General features: G+C 55.6%; 2 protein-coding genes across 2 annotated transcripts in view; both read right to left on the reverse strand.

Annotated features, from left to right (window-relative positions):
- Window positions 1-22,485, reverse strand: part of IGFN1 (immunoglobulin like and fibronectin type III domain containing 1) — a 29,837-nt gene extending 7,352 nt beyond the window's left edge. The window contains exons 1-18 of the mRNA XM_028120106.2: window positions 22,468-22,485; window positions 21,866-21,974; window positions 20,609-20,748; window positions 19,571-19,670; window positions 18,079-18,123; window positions 17,749-17,794; window positions 16,775-16,949; window positions 15,773-15,886; window positions 14,462-14,630; window positions 12,992-13,264; window positions 12,216-12,269; window positions 5,466-5,579; window positions 4,856-4,980; window positions 3,762-3,903; window positions 3,124-3,414; window positions 2,279-2,578; window positions 1,577-1,750; window positions 424-552 (exon numbers count right to left, since the gene is read on the reverse strand). Of these exons, the coding sequence (XP_027975907.2) occupies window positions 424-552; window positions 1,577-1,750; window positions 2,279-2,578; window positions 3,124-3,414; window positions 3,762-3,903; window positions 4,856-4,980; window positions 5,466-5,579; window positions 12,216-12,269; window positions 12,992-13,264; window positions 14,462-14,630; window positions 15,773-15,886; window positions 16,775-16,949; window positions 17,749-17,794; window positions 18,079-18,123; window positions 19,571-19,670; window positions 20,609-20,748; window positions 21,866-21,974; window positions 22,468-22,485 (2,518 nt within the window). The remainder of the gene's footprint in view (window positions 1-423; window positions 553-1,576; window positions 1,751-2,278; window positions 2,579-3,123; window positions 3,415-3,761; window positions 3,904-4,855; window positions 4,981-5,465; window positions 5,580-12,215; window positions 12,270-12,991; window positions 13,265-14,461; window positions 14,631-15,772; window positions 15,887-16,774; window positions 16,950-17,748; window positions 17,795-18,078; window positions 18,124-19,570; window positions 19,671-20,608; window positions 20,749-21,865; window positions 21,975-22,467) is intronic.
- LOC148162783 (uncharacterized) lies at window positions 5,994-9,486 on the reverse strand. The gene is made up of 2 exons (XM_088016796.1): window positions 8,661-9,486; window positions 5,994-6,028 (listed from the first exon to the last, which is right to left on the reverse strand). Exons 1-2 carry the CDS (start codon window positions 9,484-9,486, stop codon window positions 5,994-5,996), a joined length of 861 nt encoding a protein of 286 aa, XP_087872922.1.
- Window positions 22,486-27,279: the final 4,794 nt, after the last annotated feature.

Below are 27,279 nucleotides of genomic sequence, written 5' to 3' on the forward strand. Positions count from 1 at the left end.
CCTGGCACAACGTTAGCCATTGTGATGAAGATGATCAGCAAAGATCTGCTGGACAGTCAATGGTGAGGTTCCACGGCGACCTCCCACCTGCCCCATGGCAATGACAAGCCCTCACTGGGGTGGGTGGACGGCTGTAGGATGGGATCAGGTGGGCCAGCTCGCGGACTGACCTACCCAAAGGCTGAAGAGTGAGTAAAGTGACCCCACTGCCTGACCTCTAGGCCTGTTTGATCGCAATTCCCCGGGCCCCTAAAATATGCCTTACCCCAGAGGCCCTTCGGCCTGTGTCTTCCAGCCTTCCTGACCACGTCCTTCAGGACCGGCCCTGACCTTCTTACAGCCCCTGTCTTGTCCCACGGGCTCCAGAGCTATCCCCTGCTCATCACCACCGCCACCCCCAACCTGGGTTGGTGCTCTACTTACTCACGGGGTCCTGAGCAAAGACAGCATCCGAGGGGGGCCCAGGCTCTCCGGGACCGGAGGGAGACACAGCCGTGACCCGAAATTCATACGGACAGCCCTGCCGCACATCCGTCACGGTCCACCTCCTCCCTGTGAAAAGCCCACCCCACACTTGTCCCCCTGTGACAGGACCAGGCAATGGGCACACAGATGGCCTGGTGCCTCCAAGCTCTGGAAAAGACCAAGCCTAGGGCACTAAAACAGTCCTTCTCTCCAGCCAGCCAGGTAGGGGTGACTCGGGTGTCTCCAAGGTAAAAACAGCACTGCTCAGGGTGTGAGAGGCCCCAGTCCCTGTCTGGTTCTGCCACTAACTTGCTGGGTGGTCTTGGACAAGTGCCTTAATCTCCCTGGTTCTCTCTGCCTTAAAGACTTCTAAATGTTGCTATAAATTTATATAGATTTATAAATAAAACAGAATGACTAGATAGTGAAGTTGGAAGAATGCCCTTAGTTCACCAGCCTCTTTCCAAAGATGAGGATCCCGAGGTCCTGAGTGGCACAGCCCTGGCTAGGAACCCGGTCTCCTGACAACCTGCTCGGGGCTTGGAACCTGTTCTTTCTTCTGCAAATGTTGCAGTGGCTCTCTGGGAGTTTCTGAGTTCTTTCTGATTTTGGAAAGCAGTTTCCTGGACATTGTGGGGAAGTTAGTAGGACAGGGGACATGTCTCCTCATCTCATGGATGAGAAAGGTAAGATCCAGAGAAAAGAATGCACTGCCTGAAGTCAAGGCCAGAAGCCAGGGCTAACTGCTCCATCTCTGGCTTCCATCCCGAGACTTCTGTTAAGCCAGGGTTTCCTAACCCTGGCACTACTGGCATTTATGGCCAGATCCTTCTTTGTTTGGGGACGTGGGGATGGAACCGGAGTGTGACCCTGTGGATTACAGGATGTTTAGCAGCTTTTTCACACTAGATGCTACTCCCCACCTTCCTGCACTTCAGTTATGACAACCAAAAATTGCCAAATGTCCCCAGGGGGTGAAACTGCCCCACGTGAGACCCACTGTACTAAAGGGATCTGGCAAGATGGTGCCACAGGACCCTGGAGCCAGGAGCTCCTCTAGGGAAGCTTTGGAGGCCAGGATAATGTGGAGCATCCATTCAGGCGCACTCACCAGGCACAGGCTGGGCATTCACTGCTGTCCAGATGTTGCTCCCCTTTTTGCGCTTCTCGATCAGGTAGCCCAGGATGTGGGCACTGCCAGGGCCCCGAGGTGCCGTCCACGTCAGCGTGATGCCCTGGCTGGAGGCCGACTGGATGGCTGGGCTTGAGGGGGGCCCAGGGAGAGCTGGGGGGCAGAGAAGGTGCAGGTCAGCCAGAGGCCAAGGAAAGATGCCAGCTCACAGCAAGGTCCTGGGGGAGGGGGAGGGGGGCATCTGGGAGTGGGTCACACTCTATTCTTTCCTAGGGAATGTCAGGGGGCGCTGAGCCAGGCTGCCCTAGGACACTGTTCTGGCTCTGGCCTAGGAGCCTAGAGGCAGCCCTTAGGCCCCTGAGCCTTCAGTCCCCTGATAGATTGCTCCAGAGGGAGGGCATCTGATGGAGGATGGTACCTGCCCCACCCAGCTTCCTGAGAAAGTGGGCTCTGCTTGTCTACCCCTACTCCCAGAGAGCCACTGCTGAGAGAAGACCCCACAAACCTTGTTTCCTGATTGCCTGCGAAATCCCAAATGAAACTAATGTAAGGAGTCTCCACAGTGCTCTACAAGGGCCCCAAGACACCCCCCCCCACGTCCCTCAGTGCCTGGGGCAGCCCCGCCCACCCCCTGGGCATGGTGGAGAGCCCAGAATGCTAGGGCCCAGTCCATCCTCTTACCCTCAGGAGCCACCAGCACCTCTGTGGACTCCAGGGCCTCCCCCGCCCCCTCAGAGGTCACAGCCCGCACTCTGAAGGTGTATTTCCTGCCCTGCTCCACGTGGGCATCGGTGAAGGCTGTGCTGTCTGCGGGGGGCTCGCCCACCTTCGGCCAAGTGCTCCGGCCAGCTTGCCGCTGCTCCACCACGTAGTGCTCCACGGCCCGGCCCCCGCTGTCGTCTGGGGGCCGCCAGTGGAGGCAGACCCCAGCCCCCTGGAGATCCTGTACCTCCAGGGGACCTTGTGGGGGCTGGGGCTTGTCTGGGGTCCCACCGAGAGGAGCAGGAAGAGAAGGGGGGGGTCAAAGGAGATGGAGGGGAGTGGTGCTAGGCTTCCCCCCTCATCAGCGGATAAGCCTGCCATGGGGGAGAATATCCAGAGAGCCTTGGACATTACCTGGAAGTGTCCCTGGTCTCCACCCCCCAACACACACATACACCCCACAGAGGTGACCCAGAATGCACCACTGTGGCTGGTACAGGCAGTCCTAACTTGCTGGCACCGCTCAAGGCTGGGGGCCACCATCCCATCCCAGAAATGCCCCCCCCCTCCCCCGGGGCCCAGTGCCTTAGCTCCCAGAGAAGCACCACCAGTGGGAGCCCAGCCCTGTCTTTATCTAAACTGCTGCTTCCTAACCAGTCTGAGGAGGGGAAAGGGAACAAGGGGAAGTAGGTTTGGATCTTAAACAGCATGCAAATGAGGATCAGAGCAGGGCAGCACACTCTGGGCCTGCCCCTGCCGGCAGGGAGATCCCAGAACCCTGGGACCCTTTGGGCCTTGGCTGGGGAGAAGGCTGGGACTGGCACCTATAACTTGCAGGCTGAGCTCAGCCTGCACAGAGCCGCCCTCGCTCCTCAGTGTCACGCTGTCCCGGTCACCATCCTTCCTGCCAGCGCTAGGGAGGCACAGCCGAGTGAAGCCGTCCCCCAGGGCCACCTGCGCCCCCGGGGGGCTGCTGCCGCCCGCCACTTCAGCCCCGTCCTTTTTCCAGGCAGCCTGAACTGGGAGGCGGCTCTGGAAGGGGATCTTCACTGTCACCGGCTTCCCAGCCTTGACCACCAGGGGCTCTCTCAGTTTCTCTGTGACATTGGGGCGATCTAGAGATATAACAGGGCCAGGGAGTCAAAGGCAGCCAGGACACTGTGCACCCGGGCAGTGGGGAAAGAGGGACCCGGAGAAGGAAGTGTAGGCTGAGAGGAAAGAGAACTACTAAGGGATGAATGGGCTTCATCTGCAGCAGGAGGCACCAGGACTAGACCTCCCCAGGGACTTCCTGACAAGGAACAGGGAGGATGTGGTCGGCTTTTTTAAAAATCACCTTCTCAGACTGAGGATGAGATTAGGCACCGGCTGCAGACTAGCCACACAGTCAGGGGTTTAGAGGTGGAGCATAGCACCTGCTGCAGGGAGCCTGCCGAGCAGGGAAGGGCGGGCTGACCCTCACCGTGGACACTCAGGGTGGCCTCGCTCCGCTGGTTGCCGGCTACAAAGGTGTACCTCCCAGCCTGGGTCCCTTGCACATGGGCAATGAGGAGCCTGTGCACGAGACCGTCTTGCTCAAAGATGACTCCGTCCTGGGCGCTGAGCTGCAAACAAGGGCCACGGAGGAGCCCTGTCATCCCCACCCCTGCCCAGCTCCTCCAGGTGGTTGTGGGGGGGGGGCAGGGGGGGGGAAGCAAGGCCCCTTACTAATGCAACGTAGGAATTGTAATAAGAGCAGTGTCAATGGAATGCTTGTGATGCACCAGGCGTGTACTAGTGCTCTCCAGACTCAGTACCTCATTTAATGTTGCAACGACCTTATGAAGTCAATACTGCTATTGGCCCCATTTTATAGATGCAACCAGAGGTAAGTGGCAGAGCTGGGATCTGAAGCCGGGCTAGCTGACGCCAAGGCCCGTGCTCTGATCCCCTGTGACATCCATTCTCCTGGGAGGACAGCTGTGGTGGAGGACAGAAGGGCTGTTCAGAGAGAGGAGAGGTCCCGTCTGGTTGGGCTGAGGTGGCGTTTGTACCATGCCTTGAAGGACAGTAGAATTCCACAGGTGCTGGGACAGGACAGGCATTTTGGATGAGGAAGAGGCATTTGGGAGAGGAAGGGGTATGTCCGGGGCGGGGGGGGGGGGGGAGCAAAGAGGATACACACCCACCTAAAAACCCAGTTTTATTTTAAACATACCAACATGCTGGCTATTTAGACTTCTCCCAGGGTAGGTGCTTTAGTAAAACGAAGAATAAAAAATCTTGGGGCGCCTGGGTGGCTCAGTCGGTTAAGCATCTGCCTTTGGCTCAGGTCATGATCCCAGGGTCCTGGGATCGAACCTGACATCGGGCTCCCTGCTCAGTAGGGAGTCTGCTTCTCCCTCCCCCCCTCCCCCCACCCCGGCTTGTGCTCTCTCTCAAATAAATAAAATCTTTAAAAAAGAATGAAAAACCTTTCTTGCAAAGCCCCTACCTTCTACTCTTCATTGCTTCACCCCCCCATCCACACCCCTCCCCCTACCCATAAACTGGTCAGTAAAGCATGGGGGGCAGTACCTCGACTCCATCTTTAAACCAGGCACCCGGGCCCAGGTCGCGGGTGAGGGTACAGGAGAGCATGGCATCCTCTCCCTGCTGCACTTCCGTGTTAGCCAGGCCCTGGGAGAAGTGGCCCTGGGGGCCTGGAGAGACACAGAGGGGTCTGGGGGCTGGATTTCCCCCAAGGCCCAGCCTCCCAGATCGTGGCCTACACTGAGCTCTGGGAGGCCACCATGCCCCACTAACTGGGCTGAGCCCGTGCCAGCAAAACCAAACTGGTTTTGCTAGGCTGGTATAGGGGACCTGGGGTACAAGGTGGATGCAGGCCCCCCCCTTGAGTGACACAGATGGGAAGTCTGAGTAACCCACAGAGAGATTTCAACAGCTCCAGTTCTTTGGACATAGGGTGTTAAGACAGAGACCCAGAGACCTCTGAGCCCCATGTGGCCTGGAGCCCACCTCCACAAGGAGGAAGAGGTTGATTTCTGGATGGGAAGAGATCCCTGAAAATGAGGGGCACTGGCAGGGACAAACTCCTGGGGCTAGAGGCAGAATTGAGACCCACCCAGTCATCCCCGCCCCCCCTTGGCTCTACCCCACTGGAGCCATTTCCCTGAGAAATACCTACCTTGGGCCTCCTTGGAGAAACCGCCAGTGCCAGGCTTGTATCTGGATCTGGGACTCTGGGTGGCATCCCTCCCCTGGCCATAGATGTCTGACCTGCCCTCCAGGCCACGTCTCCAGCTGCCAAGATGACTTGGGGGCTCCCAGCTCTGGTCTTCATGCAGAGTCACCCCTTGGCTCTCTCTGTCCTCTCCTCCCAGTGGCTGCCCCGAGCCTCTGGCCTCATCTGCTCCCCTCTTTGCTGTTCCAGGCTCCCCCCCTGAAGGTCTTCGAGACCTGCTCCTGAGCTGGCCAGGCCTTCTGTCTGACCCTCCAGACTCTTCTGCTCCCCATCCCTCATACTCCTTTAGGGCCCCTGGACCTTGGGCTTTGTCATTCTCAGCCCCCAGGGACCCCTGATACCCCAGGGACCCTCTTTCTCTTCTTTGTCCTTTGTCTAGCTGAAAGCCCAGGCCCTGGATGCCCCCAGATCTGTCCATAGAGTCTTTTCTGCCCAACGGATCATCTAGACCATTCCAGGCTCCCTGAGGCCCTAAATCCCCAGGTTTTTGGGTGAGGCCATTCTCCCTATCAGTGGAATTCCCCTTATTCAAGATGCCCGAGTCCCCCGAGTCAGTAGACTTGCCCCTTCCAGGACCTGAAACTTTGCTATCCAAGAACCATGGGTCTTGACACCCACCAGACCCTTCTTGGCCTAGAGCACCCTTCCTGCCCCTGAAGCCCTCTGGCCCTTCATGGGTCCCCCTGAAAGTGGCATCTTTGTCTTGCAGAGACCTGGAAGCTCTGGAGTCTGGGGACTGATTCCCAGCACCTATCCTGCCTTGGCCAAACCCCTGGTCTTCCCTGCCTGGGACCCCAGTGTAGCTTACCTCTTGTCCATCAGCAGAACCTGACATTGATTTACCCCTTTCCCCAGGCATCCAGCTGTTGTCCAGAACCTGACCTGTGCCCACTGAGTGCCCGCATGTTGCTCCCATCCTTCTGCCTCCCAGCGGTGAGTCCCCACCTGCCTGAGGTGCCAGTTCCCCCAGGCCAGCTGCTCTACCCCTATCTGCTGTCCCTGGCCCTGCTTTCCAGAAGTCCTGCTCATGTCCAGATCCCAGAGCAGCTGCCCCTGCCCAGGTCTCGCCCTCCACTGCCCCCCGACCATCAAGAAATCCAGAAGCCCTCATACCCCCTGCTTGGTCTGCAGACCTGCCCTCCCTCCTGGGAGCCTCTCTGTCCCCAGGAGATCCTGGGTTCCCAGCAGCATCTTGCCACTCTCTGACACCTGATTTTCCCATAGAGCCAAAGGCTCCCAGCACCTCAGGAACCCCTGAGGTTCCAGAGCCCCCGAGATCCTTCTTGGAGCCTTGCCCGTCTGAAAGAATCCGTGGCTCACCGCGAATCCCCTGCATCTCTGGGCCCCAGGGGCCGTCCCTGCATGCTGTGCCATCAGCAGGGCCTGGCATTCCGGCCATCCTAAAGCCCACTCCAGGACATGCTCCTTTCACAAACCCCATTCCTCTGCCCCTCTCTGAACCATCCTTGGAGCTTGTGCCACCAACAGACCTCTCTGATGCTGTCCAGTATCTTGACCCATGCTCTACGGCTTCTTGGCTGCTGGGTCCACCTTCGTATCCCACTCCAGGCTGTGTGTCTGTTACTCTGAACTTCCCTGAACCATCTCTGTAGCCCACCTCACCTTCTGACCCCATTTCTCCAGATCCTCCTGAGCCTCCCCTATAATCAGACTCACTTCCTGACCTCAGTCCCCTAGCATCCCCCAAACCATCCCTATAGCCTGCTTCATTCCCTGATCCAATTCTCCCAGAACCCCCCAAACCATCCTTATAGCCTGCTTCATTCCCTGATCCAATTCTCCCAGAACCCCCCAAACCATCCTTATAGCCTGCTTCATTCCCTGATCCAATTCTCCCAGAACCCCCCAAACCATCCTTATAGCCTGCTTCATTCCCTGATCCAATTCTCCCAGAACCCCCCAAACCATCCTTATAATCTGTGTCACCCTTTGACCCAATTCTCTCAGACTCCCTCAAGCCATCCCCATAACCTGCCTCACTCCCCACCCCCATTCTCCCAGAACCCCCCAAGCCATCCCCATAAACTGCTTCACCCCCTGCCCCCATTCTCTCAGAACCCCCCGAACCATCCTTATAACCTGCCTCACCCCTTGACCCAATTCTCCCAGAATCTCCCAAACCATCCCCATAACCTGCCTCACTCCCCATCCCCTTTCTTCCAGAACCCCCCAAACCATCCTTATAACCTGCTTCACCCCCTGACCCAAGTCTCCCAGGACCTCCTAAACCATCCCTATAACCTGCCCCACTGGCCCCATCCCTATAACCTGCATCCCCTGACCCCATTTTCCCAGAATCTCCCAAGCCAACCCCATAACCCATCTTACTCCCCATCCCCATTCTCCCAGTAACCCCCAAACCATCCCCATAACCTGCCTCACCCCCCATTCCCATTCTCCCAATACCCCCCAAACCATCCTTATAACCTGCCTCACCCTTTGACCCAATTCTCCCAGAATGCCCCAAGCCATCCCCATAACCTGCCTCACCCTCTGATCCCATTCTCCCAGAACCCCCTAAACCATCCTTATAAGCTCTCTCACCCCCCATCTCCATTCTCCCAGAACCCCCCAAGCCATCCCCATAACCTGCTTCACCTCCTGCTCCTATTCTCTCAGAACCCCCCAAACCATCCTTATAACCTGCTTCACCACCTGACCCAATTCTCCCAGAAACCCCCAAGCCATCCCCATAACCAGTTTCACCCCCCATCCCCATTCTCCCGGAACCCCCCAAACCATCCCCATAACCTGAGTCACCCTTTGACCCAATTCTCGCAGAACCCCCCAAGCCATCCCCATAATCTGCTTCACCATCTGCTCCCATTCTCTCGGAACACCCCAAACCATCCTTATAACCTGTGTCACCCCTTGACCCAATTCTCCCAGGACCTCCTAAGCCATCCCTATAACCTACCCCACCCCCTGACCCCACTTTCCCAGAACCTCCTAAGCCATCCTCATAACCTGCCTCACCCCCCACCACCATTTTCCCAGAACCCCCCAAAGCATCCTCATAACCTGCCTCACCCCTTGATCCAATTCTCCCAGAATCTACCAAGCCATCCCCACAACCAGCCTCACCCCCCATCCCCATTCTCCCAGAACCCCCCAAACCATCTTTATAACCTACTTCACCCCCTGACCCAATTCTCCCAGGACCTCCTAAGCCATCCCTATAACCTGGTCCACCCCCTGACCCCATTTTCCTGGAACCTCCCAAGCCATCCCCATAACCTGCCTCCCCCCCCATTCTCCCAGAACTTCCCAGGCCGTCCCCATAACCTGCCTCACCCCCCCTCCCCATTCTCCCAGAACCCCCCAAACCATCTTTATAACCTGCCTCATCCCCTGACTCAATTCTCTGAGGACCTCCTAAACCATCCCTATAAACTGACCCATGCCCTGACTCCGTTTTCCCAGAACCTCCCAAGCCATCCCCATAACCTGCCTCACCCTCTGATCCCATTCTCCCAGAATGCCCCAGGCCATCCACATAACCTGCCTCACCCCCCATCCCCATCCTCCCAGAACCCCCTAAACCATCCTTATAACCTACTTCACCCCTTGACCCAAGTCTCCTAGGACCTCCTAAGCCATCCCTATAACCTGCCTCACTCCCTGACCCCATTTTCCTGGAACCTCCCAGGCCATCCCCATAACCTGCCTCCCCCCCCATTCTCCCAGAACTTCCCAGGCCATTCCCATAACCTGCCTCACCCCCCATCCCCATTCTCCCAGAACCCCCCAAACCATCCTTATAACCTGCCTCACCCCCTGACCCAATTCTCCCACGACCTCCTAAGCCATCCCTAGAAACTGCTCCATGCCCTGACTCCGTTTTCCAAGAACCTCCCAAGCCATCCCCATAACCTGAGTCACCCTTTGACCCAATTCTACCAGAATCCCCCCAGTCATTCCCATAACCTGTCTCACCCCCCATCCCCATTCTCCCAGAACCCCCCAAACCATCTCCATAACCTGCTTCACCCCCTGACCCAGTTCTCCCAGAACCCCCTAAATCATCCCTATGATCTGCCTTACCCAATGAACCCATCCCCTCAGGAGTTCCCAAATCTTTCCAGTCTGCCTCATCTACTGACCCCATTTCCCCAGAAACCCCAATACTATCCTTATAACCCGCCTCACCCCCTGGCCCCATCCCCCCAGACCCAAGACCCTTTGACCTTTCTCTATAAGCTGTTCTCCTTCCAATTTGCTGAGACCCTCGAATTCCTGATCCAGCCCCAAGACCAGGCACGCCACCAGACCCGTAAGTCTCTTGGCTCTCAGAACTGGCCCTAGCATGAGGAGCCAGTGCCTCAGGGAACCTGGTATCATCCCAGTGACCAGCTCTAGCTCCAGAGGCCCTAACACCAAGGTCCCTGGTCCCAACCCCATCATTCACTTTGCCTCCTGCCTTCAGATACCTTGGCTCCATGGCTCCTGCTTCCCCAGAGCCATCTTCATGGCCTCCTTCCCCAAAGGCCCCCAGAGCCCCTGAGGCTCTGAAGTCCCCATAGTCTCCAGTCTGACCCCAAGGACTTATTCTTCCAGAGACCCCTGGTTCTGCTTCTGCATGTCCCTCCTCATCAGCCTCCATGGTTGCAGAGGCCCCAAGGCCACCTCTACCCACAGACCCCACTGTCCCAGGACTTCCTAGGCCACCACTGGAATGATGCCTTCCCCCAGGGCCAGTATCCCCCTGGCCTTTGGATGCCTCCCTGGCCTCTGGAGGCATCCTGGCTTCATCCATGGGCCCTCTATCAGGGCCACCTGAGCCACTCTTGAGATTAGCAAGTCTCCCAGACCCCCTTATTGCAGGACCATAACTATCATTGTTTCCAGACCATATTCCCCCAGGCTCCCCTGAGCCATGCCTATAACCACCCCCTTCCTCAGACTCTGTTCCCCCAGGTGCCCCAGAGGCAACTTCACAACCAGTGCCATAACCAGATCCCATTTCTCCTGACACTGCCGAGCCATCACTACAGCCAGACCCATTTTCAGGATCTATTCCTCTAGCATACCCTACGCCATCGCCGTACCTAGATTCCATTCTCCCTGGACCTCCTAAGCCATCCCCGTAGCCTGTCTCACTTCTGAGTCCTTTTCCTCTGGAGTTCCATGACCCATTCCAGAAATCTGGTTCAGAACCCATTGCCCCTGGACCCCTTAATCCATCAGTGTCTCCTAGTGTCCCCCCAGAACCCTGAGCACCCAGGCTTGGAGACCCAATTAGCCTGTGGCTTCTGGTATCCACCCCCTGACCAGACCCCATTAGTCCAGCCCCCTGGGTACCACCCACACCACCTTCCCCTTCACCAGACCCCAGTATTCCAGGCCTGGGGTAGGCCCTGGTTTTGCTGAGGCTGGACCCTGTGTCATCCCAAGGACCTGTGCTCCCAGAATCTATTCTGCCAGCAACCTCTGCTCCCCACTGACCTGCTGGCCAGCCTTGGGAATCCTGGAAGCTTCTGGAGCCATCCCCTGCCTCACCCAAGTCTCCTGCTGTCTCCTGGCCCTCCCTTCCCCTGGGCCCCTGTAGGCTCCTCTCCCAGCCCCTGGGACCTCCTGGGCCTGCAGGGCTGGTTTTGTAGCGCTTTCCCCCACCCACAGACTTCCCTGGGCCTCCATCAGCTGTCTGTAGTGACCCTTCAGCTTTGGCCTCAGGCCCGCCTTGTCCCAGGAGGAATTCTCTGCTACCAGGTATTGATGGTTCCTGGGAGTTCTTTCCTATAGATATCTGCCCTCGAGACTCCTCTGGCCCCCAGCAGCCCCCCGCTTCCTCATCATCAACGTCTCTGCCTCCCTGAGAGCCCCAGGACTCAGGGCCTATGCCTGTCTTGGAGCTAGAAGCTCTTTCTCCAGGATACGCCTGGGCCCCAAGACTACCTGCCCCACTGCTGTCTCCAGCTTCCCCCACGCTGGTCCCCCTGCTCCACACTGTCCTTGTGGCTCCTCTCCATCCTTCCTTGCTCAGATCACCCCCTCCCTCCACCTCACCCAGGCTTTCCCCCTGCAAAATCTTCTCCATCACTCCCCCTTCTGACCAAGAGCCCTCAGGACTAGACTGGATTCCCCTCAGGGCTGTTTGTCCTCCGCCAGGTCCCAGATGGGCACTGAAGAGCTGTTTCTGGCTATACCTGTCCAGGGGACTCCCATGGTCCTCTCTGTACTCCTCTCCTGCCCCGCTGCTCCCCAGTCCTCCCACTTGAGGGTACCTGGACTCAACCTCCCAACTTCCTGCTGTCCTACCACATCTGTCCCCATCACTGTCTCTGCCGTGATCTTGCTGTTGACCTTCCATGAGACCGAAACCTGATTCTAGGCCCTCTCCCTGTACATCGGGGCTCCCTGGAAGGCTTCTGCCCCAGCCTCCCTCTCTGTGGAGCTGATTTTCCCCAAAGGGAGTGACTGTGTTTCCCTCTACTTCCAGAAAGCCCTTTCCTGCCTGCCCAGGGCCCCAGGCTGAGCCAGCTGCCCCATCACTCCCTATCAGGGAGTAGCCATGCCCACCAGGGTCGCCTGTCTCTAGGTCAGCTGTGAACTGTAGCCCAGAAGCAGGCCTGGCCCCATTAAGGGAGCCCTCCAGCAGACCCTGCTCTCTGGGTTCCCCTCCCTTGCCACGGATGCTCCTGGAATCTTCTGCTTCTGAGGTCTGGGCTCCTTGGGCTTGCAGCTGATGGTCAGCACTTGCAGTCAGAAGGTTTCTATCCTTCCCTGCTTTGGTAAGAGGTCAATGCCCCCACAGAGAGACAAAAGAAAAGACCTGTTAAATCAGGTCAAGTCACCCGTCTAACCCTAACTGCTTTGCCTGACCCTCAGTTTCCCCAATAGAGAAAAAGCTGACTCTCTCAGAAGGAAGCCAGGGTGTGCCAGCTCATTGATAGATGAATCCTATCACCACCTCCCCCAGCCCTGTACCCACAGACACCCTGCCCTGCTATGTGGTTCATGAAGACTTTTGGAGAAAATACATAACCTAAAACTCATCTGCTTATCAAACTGCCATGAACAGTTGCATGATTTTTAAAAGCTCTCTTTGCTCACCATCTGCCTTACAAATTTCCTGGGATCACCCTGAACCCAAATCCATGGGGAATTTAAGGGTGATCTTTGGCCTGACCCAGGTTCTTATCCATATTGAATCTGAGCCACTCCCTGGCCAGGACCCTCAGGCCATCTTGGATCTGCGCCCCCAGAGGCATTCCAGAGGCCCATGGAGCACACACAGCTGAGGAGGACCAGGCTGGCTGGGAGGGCCAGCATTGCGGTGGGTCAGGAATAGATCTCAAGAACCTTCCTCATTCCTGGAGAGTGAAGGAATCATCAAGAGTAAATGACTGACCAAAGGAAGCCCCTGGCCCTGGCCTTTTTCATGCCCTTCTTAGCCCCGAGTCTTGCCTTGGTAGAGGCAGGGAATGACAGAAGTAAGAACCACTCACCTTCAACCACCAGCCAGGCAGTAGAACTGTGGAACCCAGTGCCCAGTGAGTAGGGGCCCATGTCTGAGAAATGGGCCCCCCTTACCACCAGCCTATGGGTCAGCCCATCAGGGGACACAAACACTTCATATTTGTTGCTGGGCTGGAGTGGCCGGTGCCGGAAATTCCAGGCGGCGTTGGGGCAGGGGCTGGAGAGAATGCACTCGAAGACAGCCTCACCCCGCTCTTCACAGTGAGCCTCAGCCAGTGGGACAACCACTCTGGAGGGGATGGCTGTCAGGGAAGCAGGAATGGGGGCGTCAGCCTGGCCGCGTGACACAGTGAAGCCGGGAGCTTGGAAGCCCAGGTTCAGACCAGCTCAGCCACAGACCCCCTGTGTCACCTGGGGCAGGTCACTTCCTTGCCCCACGTGACAGTTCCCAACATAAAATGAGGGCTTATAATGAGGTTTTGAACAGTAAGACTGTTTTCAGGTCTGGAATTCTGTAATCCTAAATCCAGAGATTATGTCTCGGAGTAAGATGGGTACGGGAATAAAACCGATATGCTGACCGCCAGAGCTTCATACGTGTTCTCTTATGAATCCTAGACCTACCTCCCAGATAGGTATTATTATTTCCTTTTTACAAGTAAGGAAACCCAGTCTTACCCAACTAAGATGCAGCCCGGGCAGGATTCACACCCAGGTCTGGCTGACGTCAAAGGCCCTGCTCCTTCCCCCATGCCACGCCATTTCTCGGCTTTTCAAAGCCCTATCCAGGCATACCTGGAGACCTCATGCCCTCTTTCTTCCTCAACCTTGATTTAGAATCATGTTCTTTATGTTCTGTCTGCCCAAAGCTTTCTTCTCCAGGCCTCTCCTCCTCCCAGGAGGCCCCCGGAGCTGTCAAGTGCTCCAGCAGGTGCGTGGCGGGGGGGGGGGGGGGGGGAGATGATGCGTACACAGCTACTCGAGGGGATGGGACAGAGTTTGATGAAAGAGGAAGGGACAGTTCCCAGGTGGGGTGGGGGCATGGGAGGCAGGGAAGGAAGAGGTCTGTGCAGGGCACAAGGGTTCCGCACCTGGGTGGGTCTTGTGCTGGGGAGTGTGGGAGGTGAGAGTCTGCAGCAGAAAGCAGTGAGGCTGTGGCTAGAGCCTGTGAAATTAGTCTGGATCTAATCTGGAGATACAATCTCCGCTGCAGAAGGTCTGTGAGCAGGGGCATGGCATGGACATTATACGTCTGTGGCTGGAACTCAGGAGAGCCCAGCTCAGCATAAAGAAAACACAGACCTTGGACCAAGACTTTTGGAAAGCAGAGATCATTTCGATTTAACCACCTGGGTGTGCATTCCTCTCCCTCACAGTCTTTGCAAGGGGGGGAGGCATATCACATTTATCTTCCCCACCCCCTACCCCTGCCATGGCACATGGGCCCCCCTCCTAACAGATCTCCTCCACTCCAGCTTCTGCAGGGGAAGACCACCCACCGCTAGCATCCAGTTCCGTGGAGAAGATTTCGGCATCCTCCACCTTGATCTGGTAAATGCCGGCATCCTCAGGCTGCAGGTCCCGGATCTGGAATTGGTAGCGCTTCCCCAGTCGCCGCAGACAGCGCTTGGTCTGGTTATCAAAGCTGTAGGGGATCATCTCACCATCCTGAGGCCGAGAAAGGAAGAGGGAGGTTCAGGGCTTTGGTGGGGCCCCAGCACCTCCTGCCTCAACCCCACTCTGGCAGTTTTCTGCCACTGGCGCAGGCACCAGACAACATTGCTGGAACCACAGAGGAGATAAGGAGGGGGGCAGGGGCAGGGGTGGCGAGCAGGGCTCAGAGGCCTTGAGAACAGGGAGTGTGAGGTGAAGGAATACTGCCCTAGGAGGGTCCCTGACTCTGACTATGGAGTAAATAATCTGCAAGTGTCACACAAGAGACACCTGAGAGTGGGAGACCTCTGCTCAGATTGAGTAACCACCCAAGCAGCCCCAGGGGTTTACCAGGGGGCAGGGAGGCAACACCGAGGGCCCTAGGGGCCCCAGCACATTCATTCTCGGAGGGCCACAAGAGAATACTATCAGGTATCTTTAGGGGTCCTAGAAAACCCAGTAATCCATGCACATGCCCCCTTTAGCTAAAGCCTAGATAGATTTGCCACTTGACAAATATTAACAACAGCTCGTCTTCAGTTGCCTACTGTGTGCCAGGCACTGGGTTAGGTACTTGGGGCACATCAGTGAATAAAACAAAGATTCCTGCCCCCCAGGGAGCTAAAAGTCTAGGAGAGACACAGACAAATAACACATATCATAAGCAGATAATATAATGTATATTAGAAAGAGATAGAATTAGGGAAAAAAAGAAAAGAGAGAGGAAGATACGGATTCAGGGATGCAGGACAGGGCTGGGGGGACACAGCGCCCAGAGGGTGGTCAGGGGACGTCTGGCTGCGGGTGAGGGAATTAGCCGTGTGGACACTGGGGAAGACCACGACAGGCAGGAGGACCAGCTAGAGCAAAGAAACAGATGCAGGGGGGCGGAGGTGCACTTTCTCAGAATCCTCTTTTTACCCCTGGTGTCCTGGCTAGAGAACCCGGTTGCTCAGTGAGAGGTAAGAAGAGTCTATGAAATGTCTACACCAAAGTTTGACCTCCCTCCAATCAGGAAGTCCAGGGGATGCAGGACTCACCATCTGTGTACTTGAGTTGCTCCTAGAGGGGAATCCACGGGACCGATAGTTCCTCCCCCCAAGACCTGCAGCATCCCTGCCAGATGCCTCCCTCCTCAATGACTCCTCCAGCCTCACCTTATACAGGTGAATCTTGCTCCCGGAATACTTGAGATCCAGCTCCAGATCAAATGTTGCGACCCCCTCCTTGCTGACCCTGATGTGTCTCAAGTTGGAGACGGCGTTAACGTACTAGGGAAGACAAACGCACCAGGGGATCGCTCTGAGCTCTCTCTTTGGGGCACTCCAAACCCTCGGACCCCAGTCCCCCCCCGCCGTGTCCCACCGGGGCATGCATTTGCCCATTTTACAGGTGGGAAGAAATTTTCCAAGATGAGACATCAGGTCAGGAAGCAAAGTGAGAAAGGAGCCCAGGTGTCCATCCAGGTGTTCTGAGAACATGGTAGGACATTTCTGTTCATCTGCTATTCCAGCCAATAAAAATTAGTTGAGCACCAACTGTGGGCAAAGCCCTGTGTTAAGGTCAATGAGAAGGCTTGGAGGACAGAAAACTGAGTCCCAGGATGTTTGATGAGCCACCTTCAAGGTGATAAAATACTATTTTCAGGATGGTGAAAACTAGTTTTGCATTTCCAGAAGACAAGTTAGACTAGTGCTATAGTTATGTTAGACCCAGGAAAGAACTGCCTGTACAGTTTATAAGACACTGGGATAAGCAGGCAACTGTGAAATCCCCTCCACAGGAAGCCTTTAGAAATAAGACAGGTAACCAAGGCCTGGGGAGGATGACAGCGGACAGGAAGCCCTTGCCAGGCGTCGGGCACTAGGCTAAGTGCTTTAAGTACATTCTCTAGTTCATCCTCTCCCTAACCCTAAGAAGCAGGTACAACTATAACACCCATTTTACAGAAAAGGAAACCAAGACACGGAGGCCCTAACTTTCCCAATGCCCCAGATTTTAGTATCTGAACCAGATTTCAAAGCCAAAACGTTGCCTGGAGGCCCCGGTCCTTGGCCCCACACGGCCCTGGGAGCTGGGGGAGGGCCGGCCCTGCGCCTGGCCCAGCTCCAGGTGGGGGCGCCCGCGAGGCACCCGGCCGTGGGCCCCGGCGAGCGTACCGGCGCCATCTTGTCCTCGCGCTCCTTCTGCAGCTTCTTCAGCTTGCGCAGCATGCCCCGGTAGTCCACGATGCCGTACTTCAGGCAGATCTGCTCGTAGTCCTTGCGGTCGGCCGTCATCAGAAGCTGCCACACCTGCTCCAGGTCCACCTTTTTCTTGGTGGGAGGCGGGGCCCTGGGGAGCAGGGCGGGTGCAGGTCAGAGGCCAAGGGAGCCCCAGAAGCTGCTCCCCTGGGCCTGGCACCCTGAGAGGCTGAGGGGAGCCGCCCTGTCTGCACTAGAAGAAAGGGATGGGGAGGCTGGGCTCTGGGCCTGAGCACTGTCGGGACACAATGGACACAGAGATGGGCAAGGGCTCCTCCCCAACCCCCCGCAGTCCGAACTTTCAGGGGAGAAACTCTGCTCCTAACACCTTGTATTGTGGATCGCTGAGAAAGATGGCGGGGGGCAGGGGTGTGTGTGGGGGGTGTGGGGTGTGTAGATTATTCTGTTACTTTTTCTTTTTTTTTAAGATTTTATTTATTTATTTGTCAGAGAGAGAGAGCACACAAGCAGGGGGAGGGGCAGGCAGAGGGAGAGGGAGAAGCAGGCTCCCCACTGAGCAAGGAGCCCAATGCAGGACTCGATCCCTGGACCCTGGGATCATGACCTGAGCCAAAGGCCTCCACTTAATTGACTGAGCCACCCAGGCATCCCTATTCTGTTACTTTAACACTTAAAAAAAAAAAAAATCATTGTTCTAGTAGAGCACCCCATTTTACAAACGAGTGAGTCAGGACCGGAAGAGGAGAGATGATTCATTCAAGGACACAGAGCTTAAAGGCAACAGAACTAGGGGGTCAGTGCTCTTCCCTTCTCCTTTTGGCTACCTGCAGTCTATCTTCCTGGCCAGTGGACGGGAGAACTGAGCCTGCCTTGCTCATGGATGTAGCTGGGGAGACTTCAGCCCTGCGCCTGGATAGGCCCACACCCACCTCTTTTTCAGAAGATTTCGGTAGTCCATCAGTTCCTTCCTGAGGTCTAGAAAAGGAGCAGGAATGAGGCCCCAAGCCCAGGGTGGGATTCCAAGGGGCTAATGCAGGGCTTTTCTGTGGCAATGGGAGTGGGGTGGGTGGGTGTGGCGGGGGGGGCAATCTAAGGACCTGTGGTCCATGGCTGACAACCGAGCTTTTGAAAGTTGCCCTCCTGTGGACTGGTGATGATCTGTAAGGTGTTGGTAGGGGCTTGGCCAAGTCAGGAGCACCAGGCAAGGAGTAGCCCATTTCCCACAACCCAAGAAGATTTCTGACAACCCTTACACCTACCCTCCTGGGGTTCCTTGTGCCTCTTCCGATTCTTCCGAAAGCCAACTGGACCATCAGGAGTAGAGGAAGAGATTTATGTGGACAGATGGGGAGAGAAGTGAGACACATTGATGGTCTTCCTGAGAACCAACTGAGCGCCCCAGCGTGTCCTCCCCACTGTCCAAAAGGGCAAGACAACAGCTCAGCAAGAGGGATGAGCGGAGGGCCCATCATAAGCTTTGATACCCAGAGCCTTAGCGTGACTGATGTGGAGCTGACCTGATTATCATCACACGTGGGGGAGGCCTGCTGACGTGTCTGCAGGGGCGGGGGGCAGCAGAAGTGAGTGCAGAGACTGGCTGGCTGCAGGGGCAGCGGCTCTCCCATGCCCCCCAGGAGCTGCCATTTCAGGGTATGGGCCGGATGTTGCCCAGGAAGGCCAACACTGCTGTTTGGCTAAGCCTGTAGCCATGCCCAGTCCTCATCGCCTATTCCCACTAGTAGGAAGGAGGCTGGAAAAGCTAAATCCTTGCCTTCCCAGCTTCCCTTGCCACCAGGGGTGGCCATGTGACACGGTTCTGGTCAATGAGATGTAAACAGAAGTCTCCAAGGAGTTTCTGAGAAAGCTTTTGCTTTCTTGATAAAAGGGCCAGCTGTACCTGGGGCCACCTCTTTCCCCTTCTTCCCACCTTGAATGTGGATGCAGTTCGGATCTGCAGCAGCCGTCTTATTACCACGAGGTTATAAGCCAAGCCAACGTCTTTGGGTGGCAGCTCAGTGGGACAGGAAGCATCTGGTTGTCCCGTGACAGCGCTGAGCTGTGGTTTGAGCCCTGGATTCCAACCTCAGGACTTCTTATCATGTGACATAATCAAGTGTCTTTATTTCTTGGGCTATTTGTAGTAGGGTTTTCTGTTACTTGTAGGCAAAAGCATAACCAATTGAAAGACTAGATCTGCTTTCTCAAGAGACATGCCCCTTCCCGTTATTGTATGTCAAAAATTAATTTAAAATTTGGAAACACTGTGCAAGTCAAAAACAAACAACCCACCTGCACGTCTGAGATAGGATTTGGCCTTCATGTTACCTGTTTGCCACCTCTGACGTAGGGCTGTACCAAGTATCCTTTGTACAGTGGAGAAACTGGGGCCACGAAACTGGAGCCCCCCTCAAGAAAACGAAGCCCACTGAAGGAGTTAGCAGAAGGTTCAGGACCAGAAACTGACCTCTAGGTCCTGTTCTCATGCTCCAGGGTTAAGAGAATATCATTCAGAGCATCTGCAGTGGGGCATCTGCTGAGTGTGTGCCTTTTAGACCACATGCAGAGTTGGTATGTAAGCGCGTGAAGCCAAGGGCCCTGGCACCAGATGGGACAGCGAACTTGCTGTCCCTCTCTCCTTTTACGCCACCAGCTGCCCAGCCCCTGTGGCCTCTGAGGGCTCTCTGAGGAGAAAGCCAGGGCCAGCACCCCAAGCACCAATGAGACAGGATGAGGGGAGGGGGTCGAGCCCACCTTCGATGACCAGGAGCCTCGTGGAGCATGTGGCCTCTCCATAGACGTTCACTGCGGTGCAGCGGTACAGGTCCGAGTCCTCACCCGTCAGCTTGTTGATCTGCAGAGAGGCCAAGGCCGGAGGGACATGGCTAGCACCCCCTCCCCGCTCCCTCCACTTACTAGACATGGCTAAAGGCATATCGAGATGAATAAGACACAGCCCTTTCCTTAGAGAGCTCACAGTCTTCATCAAGGAAGTCAGACCCCAAAACAAAAAGCGGGATCATGACAGAGAGTGGATGTACCATTGGCAGCTTGGGGGAGGGCCTCTTTGCCAGCAGAGGCAATGTGGTGTAGCAGAAAGGCTGGCTTTTTTGGGGCAGATGGATCTGGGCCGTGTATCATCTCCATCATGTATTATGGGCTATGGGACCTTGGGTAAATTACCTAACCTCTCTGAACCTTAGTTTCTTATACGGCAAGAATAAAAATGCCTCAAAAAGTAGTGAATGGTCAGGAGTAAATGATATCATCTATGTCAAATGTTTAGCCCAAGGCCCCAGCACATAGTAGGTGTTCTGCGACTCGTAGCTCTAATTATTACTAATATTGGCAGCAGGGACAGAGTGCTCACTAGAGGCCAGGCACTGGTGAGATACTTCACATAAACTTTTCATATTCATAACAACACCATAAAGTAAGTACTGTTATTATTCTCATGTCATAGATGAGGAAACGGAAGTACAGAGAAGTAAGGAACTTTCCAAGGCCAAGGTGGCGGGCCTGGGATTGGAAACCAGGCCATCTGGACTCCACAGCTTGAGTTCCTAAGCTCCAGCCTCCGCCACCTGCCAGGTTATCAGCAGAGGTACCTGCGAGCCTGGCACGTCCCCACCTGGCTCAAGCCACCTGGAGCCACAGGATGGAGCCGAGTGGGCTCAGCCCCAACTGGGAACATCTCCTACTCCTCTGGGGTTTGGAGGCTGCCAAGGAGCCCTTCAAGGGGACAGGGAGAGATGAGTAGACGTGGGTCAGGGGGAGAGCTGCAGGTCTTACCTGTAGCACATGCTCATTGCTGCCGGGGGAGGAGGAGATCTGGTACTTGCTGGAGTTCCTGAGGTTACCTTTGGTGCTCTGCCAACAAACCTCAGGTTTGGGCTCCCCACAGACCAGGGCCCGAAAGATGGCATTTTTCCCTGTGGCAGGAAAAGGCAGTCAAAAGATTGGCAGCTTGGGGGAGGGCTGAGAGTATACTTTATTGGGACTTTAATTTGTTGTTTTCACTGCTCTAGGTATTTCCACTGCCCCTTCAAGAAGAGTGTCAGGCCTTGGTGCCCTGACTCAAGGAGTCTTATGATGCCAGGCAGGGAGCAGCAGTTTCCAGGCACCCAGAAGACAGACACCCCCCCCCCCCGCCAGCTTCTGTATCACAGAATGTGGGCTCCATGGTGGAAGGAGAGGCAAGCAGGGCTTGGGCTGGAAGGGAGCGTTTCTTTGCATGTAGGTGAGGGAGGAGTCTGAAGGACTCTCCCAAGACTGGGAAGGGGATGAGTCTTTTGGGGGGTTCCATGTCCACTTTCAAAGTGGGATGATCCCGAGACACAGGGTTCCAGACTCAGAAAAGAGCCCAAGCTCCATGTGTGGCATGGAAGGCTGGGAGCTGCCCACCCTCAAGAGACCCCTTGGGCTCCTGCCGGGGACATCCCCCTAGAGAGTAGTACAGAGTGAAGGCCCAAGGGCCCTCCGCAGTGGTGACAGACGATTGCTCATGACCTCTGTATTTTGAGTGAGGACTTCAGAGTCAGATTTAGAAAAATAAAGTGCCATTCTTTTTCTTATACCGAAATGATGTAAATTGCAAGGTATTGTAGGAACCTGTGCTGGGAAAAAGAACACCAATTCTCACCCCTTCCCCCAAAAGTCTTTGCTCCCATCACTTTCCTGGGCACTTTTCTCATGTGGCCCAAATGAACCTCATTTTAACAGTGTCTATAGCGGCTGCTCAGAGGTCGGGAGAGGGGAGGGGAGCTCGGCAACACCACCAACTCTCCTGCTCCCCAGGGAGCATCCCCCACCTTTATTCCCAAATATTTCTTGTTTCAGCATACCCTAGTGGGTCTTCACCCCCTTTGCCCCTTCTGCCCCTCAGGTCCCTGGCCCTTCTGGGGGCCCAGGCAGGCAAGCACCCCACAAGCAGAGGGAGACATGGTGTGGCCTGGTGCTGGATGTGGGGGCTGGGAGGCCGGCTAGGAAGGATGGGGCTGAGCCCCCTGCACCGTGCAGACTCTCAGCAGCTCCCCTCCCGGTTCTCACCTTCCTGCAGCGCCAAGGCAACGGGCTTCTGCTGGAAGTCTGGTGTGCTGCCGCCTTCGGGGATCTCCTCCACCAGCTGCCGGATGCTCACCCCATGAATGGCGGACTTCTTTGGGGGCCTCTCTGGAGAAGGTTGGGAGGAACGGAGATGAACCCTCCCTACTCTTCCTCGTGGGTAACCCTTTAACACAACGGAGCCCTGATGCATGCACCCACGGAACGTGAGCCCCTCCTCACTATGCCACCATTGGGCGAGATTGTCTCTTGGAGCTCCTGCCGTGAGCAGGGCTTTTGAATTTTCTAGTGGAATTGGGCAGTGGTCCTCCAGCAGTGTGAATGGAGCCCCTGGGAAGTGGGCAGGGGGCACCCAGGGAAGACCCTGGGAGCGTCACTGGGGTAGTCGGAGAAGGGAGAATGGGAAGGGGCTCCACATGGGGGGGCTGCATCCTTTATTCAGGAAAACAAGTTAAAACCCAAAGCCTAAACCGGAAAAAACAAAGAACCAGGCGAGTTCCCGAAGATCTCTGAGCCCTATGCTTCCCTCATTTCCACCCCGTGAGGAATGCCAGTGAGGGACTTAGGACGGGGGAGGGGTGATCAGCTCTTCTCTCACCTGCCATAGTTTGGGTGCCTCTTTGGTTACTGAGGGTGGCAACTGATCTCCTGAGAACAGAAGACAGAATTGCTTATGAGAGGTACAGGCTGGTCTTACCCCATCTCCCCCACACCATCTGTGCTTCAGCTGGTCTCTGGCCTGGGAGCTGGGTAGCGTTGCTGCCCCCTTGTCTGACCTCACCTAATGGTATTGATCAGTGTCCTGCAAGTCCCTGCTCCAGCAAAACCCAACTTCCCCGAGACAGGGAGAGGGTAGGTTGCTGCTCGGTTTTACCTTTCCCAGGTAATGGAGCCCACGGGGCTGAGCCTGCAACCTATGCTGGTGGCCTGGCCTTTCGGGTGGGGCCCCAGGCCTAATGGCCACTCAGAGGGTGAGACACAGCCTCCCCAAACCTCAGGAAATCAAATGCCTGGCATCCAGGATTCCTTTAATGATTTTGCAGTCTGCCCCCTCTTGACTGTGGAATGTCAGTTTTCCAGGGATATTCTCTGGGACTCTTGGCTCCAACCCCAACTCTCAGATTTTCTAGCAGGGTCCAGCGGCCTTCTACCTCCCTCCCTCAACTAATCGGGAATCCTTCTGATCACCGGGTCTGTGGGGGAGAATCCCTCACTTGGCTGTTCTTTAGCTCTTCTTGACACAGGCTGACAGGATCCTCATAAATCCATCTGCCCCCTTCCAAAGCCATTGAATTATAGCATCAGGTGAAAGAAATGCCCTCCGGCTTCTCCCAACCATCATCACCATGGACTCCCCCCTGATTTTCTCACAATTGCATCCTTCCATCATGGCTGCTGGGGAGTATCACCCTGGGGAGAGAGGGGGCTTGGCTCTGGGCTGACATGAGAGCCTTGGTGAGAGCCATGAGTTGGAGGGGGTGGGGGGGAGGTGTCTTGAAAGGGTTCTCCAGCAGTCCCACCTCCTGTGCGGTTGGCCCGTGGCCAACGGGTTCCATTTTGGAAGATGCCGTTCCCTGCCCAAAGAGCCTTGTGTTCAGGATAGAATCACACATGACAGAGCAAATTCCTCCCCCCAACTGACACTTCCATTTCACAGCTGCCCACCCACTGGCACTTCTGGCCTCGAGGTGTCCCATCTACAGCACAGCGGCTGCCCCCCCAGGGCGCTGGAATTCCATGGCGCGCCAGGGGCGTTCTGGAGCGGTCACGGGGCCCCAGGCGCGGCGCGGCAGGGAGTCAGGAGGGAGGGCGAGGATGGAGAGCGGCCGCCAGGGGAGGAGAACGCAGCTGACTGCGAGGGGTGGGAGCTGCCCGGGTCTGCGTCCCACCCACTCCCCAGTACATCTCCTGGCACCTGCCCTGGAGTAATTTGAATTTAACACGGACACCTTAGTTGGCCTCTTCATCTTCCTCATCACCCCCATCAGCCTCACCAGCAGCTCTCAGTCACTTCCTCTGCCGTTTGCCACACACGAAGCGTAATGCTAACATGGCCTCTGTCCGTCCATCCTCCTGCCTACACATCCCAGCTGAGAAGGGCAAGAGAAGCATACCCCTCCGGGAACTTAAGGGTCGGATGTTAAGCCATCTTGCCCTCTAGACCTCCATTCTCTTCAGGAAGCCAGATTCGGGACAGGGTTAGTGGAGAACGGGCAAAAGGTCTGCTTGGGTGGAGACTAGATGGACATGGTCTCAATCGGGGGGACAGGGAAGGAAATGAATTCTCTACCCATGGTTCATCCCCCCCTTTGGAGAAGAAATCCTAATTTTTCTTAGCACCAGACAGCAGCCGTGTCCTCAGTTCAGCCTATCCCGCCAACACTCTCAGCCTTGGCCCCCCCCGGGGCAGTGTCTCCTGGTCCCTCCAGGACCCACAGCCCCCCCGGCACCTCCTGCCCCCACCTGCCGTCATCCTGCGCCTCTGGGTAGCTGCTGCCCCCACCTTCCAAACTGGTAGGGTTGAGGCAGGAAGAGCCAAATGGAGTTTGTCTCAACTGCTTTGACCCTGTTATTAATCCAGATGTAACAAGTCGTAGACCTGAAGTCCTCATTCTGGACAGCTAGTCAGATTTTTAACCTGGTCACCATTTCACACTCTAAGCCAAACACTGCCTGGAGAGTCCGAGCCAGGACAGGACCGCCCTGGACAGGACTCACTGAAATTCTCTCTTCCAAATATCCTGGAGTCATTTAGAGGGGACAGTACGTGCACCCCACTGTTTACAGCTGAATGTTCCCCAGGCTGATCTCGTGCCCACTGCTGCCCCTTCCTGAGTAGAAAAAGTTCGAGAGCATTCCAGCATCTCCATTTCTGCCCTGGGTGGGCAGCCAGGTGCACGGTGCCCACTTACCTGGGTGCACTCTGACCTCCAGCCTCCCGTCTGCTCCCTCCTCCCTGGTCCCAGCTGCTTCGCACTGCCAGAGCCTCTGAATGGAGTGCTGGGGGACAGGCAGTGCTGGAAGCAGATATAGGTCACTGCGGACTCCCCAGGCTCCCTCTGCCCCTCCCACTCACCCCGCCTCCCTCCTCCTGCTCTAGGCCAGGCTTGGCAGGGCAGGGCCCCCGCCCCAGGGTTAATGCCCTACTCTCTGAGGAGGTCAGAGACGGAAGGGTCCCGTGACATTAGCTCATCCAACTCTTCAGTTTGCAAAGCTGTAAGCTCTTAACTAAATTGGCTTGGTTAGGTTTGTTCTGTGTGGCCTCATGCAGATAACCCCTTTTAGCAGCGGTGGGGTACATCATCCAAAGCCCTAATTTTGCTCCTAAGCTGATCCCTTGAGACCCTTGACGGCATAAGTCACACAAATACATAAAGCCAGTGCCCTCTTGGGAATCGCAACCCAAAGTGGCACCAAACAGGCAACGAGCTCCAGGAACTAGACACAAGGGCGTGATCCCAAAGGCTCTGCTGTGGGGGTGCACTGCCCTGAGAGTGTGGGGCAGGGGGAGACCCTGGAGGTCGCGCAGCCAGGAGGTCTTCCGGGAGAAGGGGAGCTTTCGCAGGATAGAAGGGGGCGTCCAGCCAGCTGGGCTAGGGGCTGAAAGTGGCAGGCAGATGGTTGGGGTTTTGAGGATGTGTGGATAGAGGATGGGAGTTGGGGTTAGGATGGCTGCTAACAGATTTTCTTAAGGAGCGTGGAGGAGAAGCAAGACCGGGGAGACAAGATGAGAAGGCCACCTGGTCTGCTTTGAAAGAGCAACCCTCAAAGGGAGGCCACTGCATAGTTACACATACTCACTATCACGTTGCCAGTTCTGTAGGAGCTACCTCTGCGTGTGTTCTGAGAAGGGGGGTGCTTGACCTCTTCCACTACAGTGTGTGTGTGTGTAAGTGTGTGTGTGTGTGTGTGTGTACGTGCACATACATATATTTGTGGGTCTCACTGTGTTTCTAACTCTAGGTGTCAGAGGCTGGTGTTTCGTTTATTCAATAAATATGTGTTGAACACCTACCCTGTGTCAGGTCCTGGGTCTGGCACTGTGTTAGGCACTGGGAATACAGAGGTAAGCAGATGACAGGGCCTTCCCCTCGTGGAGCTTACGGTCTAATGGGTCAGACGCATGAGAAATAGCCGGTTACAAACTGCAGCATGCTCTTGGAGAACTAGAGCCTCCAGAGGGCTGGTAGGGCTGGAGCTCAGAGACCTAGGGCAAGGGTGACATGGGCTGAGCTTGGACAGGTAGGCTTGAGAAGCCATTTAAGAATTTTGATCTCTGTCCTAAGGGCTGTTGAGGTTTATTGAATCTGGAAGAGCGACGGGGTCCAGTTTGCATTTTTAGAAACTCATTCTGGTGCAGGGCAGAAAAGGAATGGAGGAGACTGGAAGTGAGAGGCAGGAGTCCAGCTCCCAGGAGGCCCAAGGTGTTCTTTCTGATAGTGGGGTCCTGGGCTCCAGGGGACCTTCCAAGCCACATGTTCCTTTGTCCCAGGAGGAGAAGACGGAGGCTGGGAACATGACCCAATACAGAACCCTTCAGCATTTTACGTGCCTCCATTGGTCCCCAAGTAGCTGGTAGGTTCTTTCCTGAGGCCTGGGGATGGCTAGAAGACCACAGTAGGCATGCCTCTCTGCTCTGCACTATCCCATACTTGAATCCCTCTCTTTGCGGTAGGATGGAAATTTCAGGACTCCAAGCAACTAAAACTCCACCCATCCTCTATCCTCTGTTTGTTATGCTTTATCAAATGGAATACCCAATAATATTTAGCTATGCCTGGCATGGTTAGCCATCTGCCTGAAGGTGAGAATCCTCAGTGGTATGAAAAGATCCTGGGCCAGACTCTGGTGTTGCTCCTTGTGATTGGCAGTACATAACAAAGGGGGTGACATGCCAAGCCCCTTTAAGGAATTTTCTGGCTACCTACCACTCAGGCCAATGAAAGCATGTTCTGACCTATTCCCCAGTGATCTTTCCCAGTGCCCTGATTTTATCCAGTGGTAAAATTTTCACACCACCTCTCTCTGTAATGTAGCATTATTATAGCCCCTGATAGACTTTTTCTTTGGGAGATAAAGGAGCAAGTTTTGGCCTTCATTGTTAGGAGAACATCCATGTCGGAAGGGCTCTGGGCAGGATTTGTGCATATTCATTCTTTCACAGTGTCTTACGGGAAGGGCTCAATGACTTTGGGTAGTGAAATGATCACAATTTATTATTACTCCCTTGTCCTTACAAGAGGGAAATGCATTATTATATGGCAGGTGCCAAGAGGCTCAGGCCCCATACAGGCCTCCCTCCGGAGCCCTCTTACTCCCCATGGCGCGGGCTGGGTGGGATGATCTCTCAGATCCTGGCCCACCTGCATCTTCTGGAGTCCTGTGACTTACCGAGTGGG

The sequence above is a fragment of the Eumetopias jubatus genome, unplaced genomic scaffold (assembly GCF_037043125.1).
Source record: "Eumetopias jubatus isolate StellerSeaLion01/CBP00866 unplaced genomic scaffold, mEumJub1_p1.0 scaffold_12, whole genome shotgun sequence".
In the NCBI taxonomy this organism is placed as follows: Eukaryota; Metazoa; Chordata; class Mammalia; order Carnivora; family Otariidae; genus Eumetopias; species Eumetopias jubatus.

Excerpts from the sequence above, each read along its gene's own strand:
- LOC148162783 (XM_088016796.1), bottom strand. The coding sequence starts at position 9,486 with ATGGGGGGTGAGACAGGTTATGGGAATGACTGGGGGGATTCTGGTAGA. Across the intron at positions 6,029-8,660 it reads TGAAGTAGGTTATAAAGATG|GGAGAATGGCCTCACCCAAA; the intron begins GTTTGGGGGGTT and ends TTCCACTGATAG.